General features: G+C 40.1%; 1 protein-coding gene across 4 annotated transcripts in view; it reads right to left on the bottom strand.

Moving 5' to 3' along the window:
• Window positions 1-12,799, bottom strand: part of LOC117968351 (pleckstrin homology-like domain family B member 2) — a 64,437-nt gene extending 51,638 nt beyond the window's left edge. For 2 of the 4 annotated variants that reach the window (XM_059030718.1, XM_059030717.1), the window contains exons 1-4: window positions 12,566-12,798; window positions 2,487-2,582; window positions 2,105-2,225; window positions 115-297 (exon numbers count right to left, since the gene is read on the bottom strand). In XM_059030718.1, the coding sequence (XP_058886701.1) occupies window positions 115-297; window positions 2,105-2,225; window positions 2,487-2,582; window positions 12,566-12,595 (430 nt within the window). In that variant the 5' untranslated portion in view covers window positions 12,596-12,798. Of the gene's footprint in view, window positions 1-114; window positions 298-2,104; window positions 2,226-2,486; window positions 2,583-12,565 lie in introns of all 4 variants that reach the window. The other 2 variants (XM_059030716.1, XM_059030719.1) reach the window with 2 other exon arrangements.
• Between the last annotated feature and the right edge of the window lie 565 nt (window positions 12,800-13,364).

Below are 13,364 nucleotides of genomic sequence, written 5' to 3' on the forward strand. Positions count from 1 at the left end.
AGAGGTGTGCACCTTGTGTGAGCTGTGTAGGTTGAGTCACTGGCACCCCGTCCAGCATGCACAGGTTTAGAGAGAGAGAGAGAGAGAGAGAGAGAGAGAGAGAGAGGTGTGCACCTTGTGTGAGCTGTGTAGGCTGAGTCACTGGCACCCCGTCCAGCATGCACAGGTTTCCGCAGGGGTCCAGTGTGATCACTCCACCCCTGTTCTCGATGAAGCAGTGCTGCGCCTCGATACCAGGGCCCTCTATAGTGATATCCTGAGGAGTGGGGGCATCCTCCCGCCCAATTGTGGTTTTACCTGAAAGAGAACAAAAGCAGGTAGAGTGAGATAGACTTCCTGTAGGAGCTAGGAGACACGTCTTTACACACGGAGAGGGGTGGAATGGGTTACCTAGCCATGTTGCTGATGATCAATCACAGAGATGCAGTTTTGAGATCTACCAGTTGCTAGGAACCGAATGGCCTCCTCTCACTCGCTAATAGGACCCGAATGAACTGCTGCTCATTCATTTTCTTATGCTCTTGTGTACAGTAGGCTCAGTGACTTGTGTATGCAGAGTTCACATTATATTTTGGGGTTCACATACCTTGAAGCTTTCCAGTGCATACAAGATTTGAAATATGCCTTTCTATCATATAATATGGCTTGTTCATTTTCTTGAATTCATGTTTTTTTGTTTTAAATGTGTTTATGATTTATTGCTCACATTTTTTCCCCAAATTCTGTATTTGAACAGAATATATCATTCCAGAACTGCAGAGCCTTTCCAGCGCGGTGCTATAAACCGTCACACTCCTGAGTTCAAACATGCAGAAAACATTCATCTTCCACCTTTTAGATAAGACTTCAGCTTTCTATCTGCCAACAGTAAGCACCTGTACAGAATATTTTCCATTCTTCAAAAAACTTCTTGCTAGCAGTATCAAATTTAAACTTGAGTTATAACTCCAGGGTCAGACAAGTCTGACGTCTGCATAAACAAATGCAGGCAAGCTGTGCTCAAGCCGTTCTCAATGTATATAAATAAGCTATTGGTTTTAAGTGCCCTTAAAGAGTTCCCGTACCAGCATCGTTACTTCATTTACTCCTTGTGATATTACCAAGTGGAAACATTTTGCTCTGGTGAAAATAGCATGAGAAAGGGGCTTAATAATGTTGCTTCCCTTCCTGAGAAGCCTCATTAGCAGTACAGATACACCCTACAGAAATACAAAAACAAACAGAAGAAACAGCCGCTCGACAGGCGCTGTGGCTGGAGGATTCACACGGCACGTCTATATAAAAAACTATGCTTACGGCAAAGGCTCATTAGCAGGGCAAGCAAATATGTAAAGTAGGACAAACTACATTTCAGTGTGGGAAGAAAATAATACCCAGAGTAGATTCTGGATGCAAGAGCAGAGTGAAAAAGAAACTGGACAAAAAAAGGGATCTACAATACCCACCTTCTCTTGATTCTAAATCATACTATTAAAGTATTCTACACAAACTCATGTTGCAAGAAACATCATGTAGGAGCTCTATAACAAGCAACAATTTGTTCTTCTAGTAGCTGCAGCAGCTTGCCTATAGGGCCCCCAGAGTGTTATAGCAGAACATCAACACGGTCTGCTTTCAGACAGCTTGCAGACTGCTGTAAAGAGGCTCCAATTGATTAAACTGTAGTGCAAACTGAACACAGTATTGAGAAAACCCTCCACAGTGGTTTATAGAGAGACATATTAGATAAAAGGTTCCCACAGTAAAAGCATAGCAAAGTGCAAAAAAATGTTGTAAAGAATAGTGGAGTACAGTAAAGCATATTAATAAACATGGCAAGCCAGGGTCAACTATAGTTAATGCACAGCATAACCATTTGGCAAGCAGGAAATGTGCAAAATTACTGTGCAGTTTTACTGTAGTAAACTTTTATAAGGCCCTTTCTATCCCTGTCTCTTCTGCATTTGCTCCTGTACTGTATTTAACACAGTACCAGCAGCATGCAGTCCATGGCTCTACACCATCATTCCACTTTACACACGTTTCTGAAGCCTGTTCTGAGGTACAGCTCGATGGCGCATATTGAGTCCAGTTGCCCCGAGGGAGCAGTCAGTGTTGAGCGTACCTTCCTCCAGAGGCAGCAGGGTTATGGCCGTGCTCAGCCGTCCACTCCCTAGACTGACCAGATGGGGCTTGGGAGTCTGGACCTTAAGGCCCTTTCCTGTGTCGATGAAGTCCAGCGGGCTCTGGGGAGAACGTTTTGGACAATGATTAAACAACAACATTTCTTAATTTGAAATGATGTCATTTGCAACTTGAATTCAGAACCTATCAATGAATGGAGTGTACATACAATCATACAGCATGTTGATAATGACAAACTTCAGCTTTTTACATCATCCAAACAGTGGTCTTACATATAAGTTGCTCTGTAATATGATTCCCTTCATAACTACATACAATAAGAATAGTGGAGATCGCAGTAAACACTGAAGAAAGCGACTCACTCTGGGGGAATGCAGGCTGGAGGAATGGGGCGAGGAGGACTCCTGGCCTGCAGATCTTTTGTCAGGGCTTGTTTCCTCTCTGGTCTTTGCAGAGTCCTGTGGTGATAAAGAAGGCATTACAAAGGGCTTCACAATATCACCCTGCAAGAAACGGGTTCACTCAGCTTTACCACAACTGGGATTTTGATTTCACATTGAGAAAACTGCCTGTTTGTTTCATTATAAATCACAGATGAGAAATAAACCAATCGGAGGTCAGGATCTGTCAAAATTCCCTTTGCATCTTATCATGTGTATAGATGCCACCATGTGCATAGAAAATGCAGGTCAATTATATAAAACATTTTTTACAGTAGTATAGTAGTTCCTTACTACAACATGTTTTTTGTGATTGATAATAAGACAGGGTGTCTCTTATTATAAGAGAAGTCCTTTTGAATCATTTGAGCTCAGTTTCGCTTTGCGGTCCTCTCATCCAAACTGCATGAGATGACGTCTCTCTTCTACGATGCTAACTTTCAGTATTGCTGCTTCTTTACATCATGTTAAAAGACCAGAATGTGTTGCATTAAATGTTGATGTAAAAGGAGCGAAAGCCTACACCTGAATACCCATTTACATCCTTCTTATTAGCATGGGCCGTCTTCTCGCTAGTGCCCTTTTCATTGACATTAAAATCTGTTGCTTGTTTTTATTTTCCCTGCTCAAAGTAACTTGAGGAAACAAGCTCATCCTCACTCAGTTAAACAGCGATGATCGAGCAATCACATCATCCTTCTGTAATTCAAGAGCACCTGAATAGCTTGTGAGCCCAGCAGTGCGCTGTTAAGAGGCTATTGCAAACAGTGCAAGGAAACATTTTGGTAATGCACAATAAAAACAACATGTGGGTTTCATTATTACAAAACAAAACAAGGCAATCTTCCTTTACTTCTTGGCCAGTAAGGTTCAAATAACAAACAGGCCTTCTTCCATAGATCATCTTCTTCCATATATCATCTCTGTTAAAAAAGAGCTTGATATTTTGAAGAAGCTCATAAAAAGCAGCCTATATTTTATATTTCAACACATTGTCAATGACATACCAACCCTAGAAGGATTTATTAGGACCTAGTCTGTGAAAATGATCTCTATCAGGGGGTTGAGGTAATGAGCTCTACCAGGGGGTTGAGGTAATGATCTCTACCAGGGGTTTGAGGGTCACTGCCACATTTGGTGCACCCTGTCTAATACAAAACAACAGGCAGGTGAGAAGCGCACTCTTCAGAGCGCAATGTAGAGCACAATTCTTCAAGCAAAAAACATTCATTTCTTTGTTTCGTGTACAGGTGTCTCCAAAAGGCACCATTCTGACATGAAAACAGAGCACTAGTGACGATTAAAAAAAAGCACAACACAGTTTTTAATAACAGGTTTTTAATGATACTGCTCCGAAACGCAACAGAAGAACAATGACAGACACAAGATCAGACAGCCAGCATGTTCAGAGATACGTGGCACGTTGTTGTGCAGCCTTTGGAGGGACGGACACATCAAACAACATCTGAGCAGCTTGTGGCCAGTGTTTTGATGAGCCGTCGTCAGGTTCTCATCGCCTGTCACTGCTCAGGTGAGGCTAAGGGATTGGAGAGGATCAGAGACACTGAATAACTGTCTGTCCAGACTGCCTGCACCTGCACTCTGTTACTCTTCACTCTGTACAGAGCTGCCACACACACCAGGAGCCAGTGGTGCAGTTTGAACCCTTCCTTTTCTTAACAAAAACACCTTTCAATGTTTCAGAACTAGAACCTCATACTTCAAGAGTTCAATTAAAGGGCGCGTACCTGTCCTGAAATAAATGAGTTTCTTACGTGGTCTGTAACAGTTGCTTGGTGTAATTAATAAAACTGCTTTAAAAGCTCTTTCAAAGATGCCAAACAGATTATGTGAAATGTATTTACAGAGCATTGTAGAGAAACTTAGAAAAGTGTAATAACAACTTTTACTAGCATTTATAAATGAGTAAACAATATTAGATGGTTATTTCTAATAACAACAGGCTGTTGCAACACAGCATCATAAGAACATGTACGTGAGATCTTGTTTAAGCAAGCTTATAATAGCTTATAATATGAGATGGAATAGCACTTTGTATTGGTAAAATGCTAATAAGATGGTATTCCTTGTAGTAAACATCAACCCCTTTATTAACACATGTATAGCAGTTTTACAAAATTATTCCCCTGGGTTTGTAATAGTAATCTCTAATAAAAGTTTCCCACAGTAAAAGCATACCAAAGTGTAATAAAGCATAATGAAAGTATGGAGAAGCAGCATAAGTAAGCATTGTAAAGAATAGCAAGGTATGGTAAAGCATATTAATAAGCATGGCAAACCAGGGTAAATGCATAGTATAAACAACATGGTAAAACTGCAAAAATACTGTGCAAAAAAAGGGATATTCTAATTTTCATGCTTCAGTGCAGTGTAACCCCCATGTTTGTGATCTTGAGAGAATTACAGCAATTATTTTATAATACCAAACAAATCACTTGCTTGTGTGGGCAGGGGAGGAAAACAAATTGTCAAAATCCTTCACAATCTGGAATGCAGTTTGCAAACTCCTTCACAATCTGGAATGCAGTTTGCAAAAATAAGATTTTCCCAGATGGAAACTGATAGCTGGGTACAGAATATCTTAAACAAGGGAGCAAAATAAGGCTTTCTCAACAGAAACAAACACTGTGGTAAGGTTGCTGCTTCTTCATAGCTTTCTAGATTCCCATACCACCGAGGAACCTGGCAAGCCTAGTTAAAGACTGCACCCCTCAGATTTACTTTGGGGTTAAGCTCCCATCACCAACCACTAGGTCGGGCAGATTAAGTTCAGCCCAGATCTAATTGCATATCAGACCAGTCCTTAATCCTCTGCCGTGTGTGAAGATGTGTTTAAAGCCTTGCAGCACCATACGTCCTGGACCCTTATCAAGAACTCCTGTGTGAAAATGCCAAACGAGGAAGCTGGTTGCTATTTAAAACGGTCCATATTTAGCAATGAGCCCTAATAAGATGAGAAGCTGTTTACTTTCATCTCAACCCAGCATTGCTGGAATAGAGCCTGGTCCACAGAGACTGGCATTCCATTGTACTGGAGCACAGAAAGGTGCAAGGAATAACGTGTGGGCTGCTTGTTTCAGATATGGGCCCCTTTTTAAAAAGATCATCTCAAGGGGTTTTCTGTTTTAAATGAACCAAGATGTTTTTTTTTTTAATTAATAGAAATATATACAGCAGGATACCAAATGAAGAACCCAACTCCTAGCTGCAATAGGAAAGAAATAACCAATGCAAGAAAGGGTTTGAGAAATGAAAGGTTTCCAGGGGGTAAGGCCAGCGTTCTTTAAGCCCCTCCCTAAATATTACCCTTGATGTGTACTTGGAAAATCAGGGAAATGATGGTCTTTTTTTTTTTGAATATGCATTACCATACCTTGCTGCGCTTTACAATGCTTGCCTATGCTTTCCATTGCTTTCACTGTAAGGGCTGGGGTTTTTGTCCCAGGGTGTGATTTTATGGCCCACTTCAATAAAAAATAATAAGGAAAACCAGGTGCATACATGTAAAAGAGCACGAGTAAGGAAAACAAGCCTGTCATCTTTTAAGACCTGTGGCTGATGTCAGGGCATAGGGCTAGCTGAAAACAAGCCTGCCATCTTTTAAGCCCTGTGGCTGATGTCAGGGCATAAGCACTAACTGAAAACAAGCCTGCCATCTTTTAAGCCCTGTGGCTGATGTCAGGGCATAAGCACTAACTGAAAACAAGCCTGCCATCTTTTAAGCCCTGTGGCTGATGTCAGGGCATAAGCACTAACTGAAAACAAGCCTGCCATCTTTTAAGACCTGTGGTTGATGTCAGGGCATAAGCACTAGCTGAAATCAAGCCTGCCATCTTTTAAGACCTGTGGTTGATGTCAGGGCATAAGCACTAACTGAAAACAAGCCTGCCATCTTTTAAGACCTGTGGCTGATGTCAGGGCATAAGCACTAACTGAAAACAAGCCTGCCATCTTTTAAGACCTGTGGCTGATGTCAGGGCATAAGCACTAACTGAAAACAAGCCTGCCATCTTTTAAGACCTGTGGTTGATGTCAGGGCATAAGCACTAACTGAAAACAAGCCTGCCATCTTTTAAGACCTGTGGTTGATGTCAGGGCATAAGCACTAGCTGAAAACAAGCCTGCCATCTTTTAAGACCAGTGGTTGATGTCAGGGCATAAGCACTAGCTGAAAACTGAAAACGTCAAGCAGCTGGTTTGGCTGCGGTGCTTGAAATGCAGTTGGCCTCGATCTTTGAAAGAAAAACACAGTCCATATTCTTAGTCATGACTCATTCCTGTTTTAATAAAAACAGATGAATTCACAGGAAATAAAAATAAAAATTAGTAACACTTTAGTTTAGGTATCCGTTTTAATTGATTATAAACAATAGCAAAAAAAAAGTGTATAATAATAGTCTTATTATTTCTAATCATATTCTATAATTGTTAATAGCAGAATTAATAACATGTTTATAGATCGTTTACAATTACTTATAACGGATCCTTAAACTAAAGTGTTACCTTTGGTTTTGGGACACAACTACAGCTGTGTGATCCTGGTTGCTCACAGGTCTAGTGTCAGCTGCAGTCCTGTGCTCATGTTGTCCCCTGACAGTACAGGCTGTGATCCTGGTTGCTCACAGGTCTAGTGTCAGCTGAAGTCCTGTGTTCATGTTGTCCTTTCCTCTGCTGTCCCCTGACAGTACAGGCTAATCCGTGGTGTGCAGCCTGTCTCTCGTTGTTCTCACAGCACACACACCGGGCCACACCAGGCCTCTGTCGTGGCAGTTAAAGCAGTTACAGTAGGTGTTGTTCAGTGCTTGCGATTCAGACATGCAGGCACTGCTCTGGTGTGAGTTCATCAGTCATCAACTGGACACGTTCCCTCACATCTTTAAAATGGGACTATTAATTACTCCCATTTCAACATAATATACTAATACTGGGACACATACGGCAGCATTTTCAAGCAAGTGCAAAGGGAAACTGCTTGTGAGGGAAATTGTCAGGGTATAAAACAACAGCAGGGAGAAGCAAGTTAAATGATTGGTACAGCTGGTTTAGTGCCAGTGGTATACCATTAGCACTGTTTTATTCTTCAGTCCATGTCTCTTATTGTTATCAGAGAGTTCCTCTGGTGCAGTTTGGACCGACATACAAAAACTTATTAGAAATCACACAAACCAAGATCGTACTCAGGAACTACTTTCAACAAAAAAGTGTTGGTGGGGTTTTTTAAACTTTGGAATTGCATCATGGGTAAAATCCACAGGATGACATCAAAACCCAATACACGATGGACTGGAATTTTGGCAAATCTTGAACTGTGATTGGTTGGTTTTTCAGATGAGATTTATAATAATCGGTATGTTGAGTACATATCAAATGTATTAAGGCTGCTAAATGTTTGCACAGATGAATAAAAAGACTTCTTCTGCAAAGCATTTGAAAAATATCCCTAAACAACCAGACAGCATTGATGTCGTGCCAGAAATTGCCTTAGAATTAGATTCAGACCACAGAGGGAGGGGCAAAAGACCCAGCACAGGAATACATGGGGCTCCAGATGTTGTAACAAACCATGCTTCAATTGCTGCTTGGGGCTGGGTGGGTGGGGAGTGCACATGCAGTATATTAAATAGTATATTTGCGTTTAAACAACGACAGCAAGAAAAAAAACATACAGACAGACATCTTGTAATCAAAGCTACTGAACTAAACAAATCCTTTCCAATTCAGGGATAGAAATAAGACTCCTATTGCACAGCATTTTCACCCATTCCTAGTTTTATTATGAGCTTGATTGGCACCAGAGTATAGGTAACAAGCGCAGGTGTGTCTTTTTAGACTCATAGTGAAACCATAAATAGAGGCCCATGAGCTAGGACTTAATATAAACAGGAAATAGTTTGATGTGATTAAATCAAAAAGCTGTGGAAGGGCTGTGTGTGATTATATCAACGGATTAGTAACATGTGTGTTTATAATAGGAGCAATAGAAATGCTGAATGAATGTAAAAGCCAGTATAAGAAAGGTTAAGCGTAAAGTATTCATTTTTTAATTGGGTTGCAATCATTTTCTCCTTTCAGAAAACAGCAATTAAAGACGAATCAAGCATTTTCGTCGCAACAATTCGCAAAGTATACATTTTGTCGTATGTACTAAGAGAAAATATGTTAATGAAAAGAGCTGCAATATACTCATTTAAATATTTGTTGCATCTTCTTAGTGAGATCTCTAGCATTGCGAGAGTTGTGCGACATTTTTTCAAATAAATAGCAGCAGTTGAATCGTGGTTTGCTGCAGCAGAGGGTGCCCGAAGGATAACGATACATGCAAGGGTGCAAGAATCCAAATAACATTGTTTTTGGTCAATGTAAACGTCATCTGTACAATGCATTCTGTTCCGTCTTCATTTTACCTATTTTAATACTGTTATTATATAGGAGGTGTCTGGTTTAAAAACAATACAATAAAATCGCACACACATACATTTATAGTGCTCAATGCATTTTAAATATAAATCATTGTGCTGAAATAACACTGATGTGTTTCGGGTAGACTACACATTACATTATGTAAAAATATAAATCTGTACAGTAGGTCTATACAGTGTACAGGACAGTAGTAAAATCAAATGAATATGTAGCACCATTTTTTTTTACTTCAGCCTGTAGGCTAACGGTAAAACAAAATAAATCATGCTGCTGCATTGTACACATTGGTGTACAATGCGAATGAAAGATTATTTTAAATTGAAACAAAATGATTTTAGAGAGTTTTTTTAAATTATTATTATTTTTAACTTGGACTACGTAGTAGCCTAGACAATTTACCCAAAATAGATCATGGTCCTATTCAGCAGAAATGATGAGATAAGCTTGAACCTGCCAGATATGAATATACCTATAGAGACTTGTCTGTCTCTGTTCCATCTCCTCCTAGTGTTGAGGTATGTTGCCCTTGGTTATAGATAAGCAGTGGGATTCTTGGCTGCTGCACTGTATATTGTACACAAAAACATGAATACTGGGTGCCAATCATTAATAATATCGTAAATGCATATCGGGATTAGTCAATTTCAATGCATTCTTTTATTGCAATTTCAATTTATTTCATTTAACTCACAAACAAATTTCCCTTTGCACTTGCTTAAAAATACAGCAACACTGTGTCTCTAATTACTGTGTATTTACATTGTAGTTACTTAGCATTACATGTGTACTTACACATAATTACAATGTTATTATACATAGTTACAATGTACTTAATGTGTACAATTTCTTGCACGATATAACCCTAACCGTAACCCTAATCCTATCGCTAACCCTATCGCTAACCCTAACCCTAATCCTAACCCTAACCCTAATCCTAACCCTAACCCTAACCCTAACCCTAACCATTTTCTGATACAATTGTGTACTTACATAGATCATGCAAAAACATGTCCACATTAAGTACATTGTAACGATGCATATTAACATTGTAATGATGTGTAAGTATGTGTAAGGACACAAGTCTGGCTGGACCCAACAAGCTGAGCCAGTCTTCAATGCCAAGTGTTAGGATAGCGGTCACCATTAGGTCTCCATCAATAAGTGGCAAGATTAAGCTTTGTGGAATTGTGAATCCCAGCAGCAGCAGCAGCAGCAGACTCCAGTGTGTCACACGTAAAAGAGAGGCAAATCAGCAGAGGATGAAGCTCCACCACCGGAGAGCAAGGCCACCTAACCCACAAGATCAAAGAGAGCTGCTATCTGCCTGATCAGTCATCAGAATCCTGTGCTTTCAAATCAGGTAGTCTGACAGCAGAGCTGTCCAGCGCACAGGGAATGTGGAAGGCTGAATGCTACTCCACCTTGCCCGTTTCTCTTATCTGATGCTGCTCATAGAGAGGAGCCCTGAACTACATGACTGCATGGCTTAGATCAAAGGGAACGCATTTCTGCTGGATTTATCTCAAACATAAACAACAGCTTGCTATGGGTATGCATTTATGAAACATCAAAGTTATCTTAACCAATGTATTCTTCTTTTTTGTTTCGATGCACTTTGTTTCAGTCATCCCATCCACTTTTTAAAACACGAGAGTTTGAAGGAACTTCAATCCCCAAGTCCATCTGGTACACCAGAGTGTGACCAGCAGCCTCCCCCCTTCGCAACAACTGAATGTCACCAAGTGTTAATAATGTGTGACTATGATTGCCCTAGGTGGCAACACAAGTCACTAATTGTTTTAAATAATTAAACATTTACTTTAATGGGATTGCTAATTTGGGCATACCGCCACCTGGTGACTGATACTGGAATTGCACCTCTGGTCGATACTTGTTGTAAAGGGAAAGACAAACTCAAATCTCTCACCGGGATATCTGTGAAGCATACTTTTCTAATGTGATTATTATATTTTATTTTTGTTATTGCATCTGCAATACTCTGGGAAAGCAAAGTAAATGGGAACAGGCTATATGAGTTTTCTTCAGTGTATTATCGAGCCTGCGTCTGTGTTTCTACACAATGAAATCCTGTCACTGAATTCTAATAAGTTACAATGGACTGTGTGAATTCACTCTTAATGCAGGTGCTTTTGAATCCTAGGACACTCATTGAAGGGTGAGACTCTTGACTGGATAATGTCCACAGACCTGGAGGATATCTGGGAGACGCAGGCTCTTGGTTTTGAATCCTAGGACACTCATTGAAGGGTGAGACTCTTGACTGGATAATGTCCACAGACCTGGGGGATATCTGGGAGACGCAGGCTCTTGGTTTTGAATCCTAGGACACTCATTGAATGGTGAGACTCTTGACTGGATAATGTCCACAGACCTGGAGGATATCTGGGAGACGCAGGCTCTTGGTTTTGAATCCTAGGACACTCATTGAATGGTGAGACTCTTGACTGGATAATGTCCACAGACCTGGGGTATATCTGGGAGATGCAGGCTCTTGGTTTTGAATCCTAGGACACTCATTGAAGGGTGAGACTCTTGACTGGATAATGTCCACAGACCTGGGGGATATCTGGGAGACGCAGGCTCTTTGTTTGGCTGTAGTTCACATGCTACATGACCACAAGTCAATAAAGCATTCTTATTTAGCTAGATGAATTGGTCTGGTCATTTATGTGTTTGTGCCAGACTTTATTTTTATTATTATACTAGTAAAAGATGTGTGATTAAAATACAACATTGTAATGAAGTTAATGTAGCATAATGCATTATTAATATAATTTCACTTGGAGCAAAAAAAAGTCAATAACCATAAAAGCAGATTAAGCATGTTTTGTTCTTTAAATGATAACCTGATTGTTATATTATTATTATTATTATTATTATTATTATTATTATTATTATTATTATTTTTTATTAGATTCTCAGTATGACTTTTAGGAGATTGACATGCATAACAGTTAGAACACTGCAAATCAGACACTAACTTGAAAGATGCCAACAAATGGAATTTAAATTCATTCTTCCCTTCTTAAAAATAAATAAATAAATAAATAAATAAATAAATGAAATATAAAAGGAGAGTCCTGCTGGATTTGGAACACATTTCTATTTGGGATGGTAATTCAAATTCCATAGGGAAAAAGGGATACAACTTTCCCTATTACATTTGACTCGGGATTGCCTCCCTTTTGATTCATATCACACACTCATTACCTGGGGACGAGGTTATCACTCTCAATTATCACTCCATTAGCACGACTTGTCTTGGCATTGTCTCTTAACAATGAACCGTGCACTGCACTCTTAGGAATTCCGAATATGCAGGCTGCGCGTTAACGATATTGCCACCAGACACAACAAGCCTTCGGCAAGCAAAAACTTGTGCGCATTTTTAACCTGATCACAGATAAAAACAAAATTAAATAAAATGAAAAGTAATATGCAATATTAAATAGATAAATAAACAAAAAACACAGGATTGCAATGTCCAAAACGCCGTTTATACTTAATCTCATACTATATACAGTTACTTCTAAACTTACCATAACTGAAGAACTGTCTGCGCCGGTCATTTCCTTTAGTGCACTCTTGCAAACTTAAAGAAAGAAAAAAACACAGCCAAACAATAACTCCCTTTTCTTCAACTGTTTTTAACCAGCATCAGCCAAATTGTTGAGGAGTCTGGAGTGACTTGTATTGTATTAGCCTTGCATTGCTGTGCTTGCGGAGTTATGAGTGGGTTATTCTCCCAGCTGTTCGCTCCAGTGACCTGCCTGCAGCCTCAAAGCCGTCTCGCTGTCACTCGACTCTGTTCTCTCGCCCCGAGGCAGCGCTGAGATTTGGAATGTGAAACAGCTGTACGCCAGGTTGCGTGCCGCCGGGGCAGTAAAGGGCGTGTGTACTGTGACTGTTATTCAACTTGGAGGCTGGAGCTACTACAAACACTTTCTTATTGAATTTAAAAAAAAAAAAAAAAAAAAACATTATATTTAATGTCCATTATGCCTTCATCTTTTGCAACCTAATGAGAATTGGGGGGTGTGTGTGGGGTCGTGGTGGGGTGTGGGGGGTCTGTGGTCCAACAATGAGGATAAACTACAAGAAGTCACATGACTCACTAAGGTGTCCCCCTTTACTAGAGCAAACTAGACCTAAACAGATGTCATGTGATATATGATCCTCCCGCCTAACTCATTGAGTTTCCACTGGGCAGGGAATCGGTTTTATGTGTCGAATAAAGGGGTATCTATGTAAAATCCTTCACCAGCCATTCCTAATGCATTCTTTTGTGGGCGCTCATAGCGTTCTAATTACACCATGGAGTTCCCATGAGCACAAGTC

This window comes from Acipenser ruthenus, chromosome 9, assembly GCF_902713425.1.
Source record: "Acipenser ruthenus chromosome 9, fAciRut3.2 maternal haplotype, whole genome shotgun sequence".
Taxonomy (NCBI): domain Eukaryota; kingdom Metazoa; phylum Chordata; class Actinopteri; order Acipenseriformes; family Acipenseridae; genus Acipenser; species Acipenser ruthenus.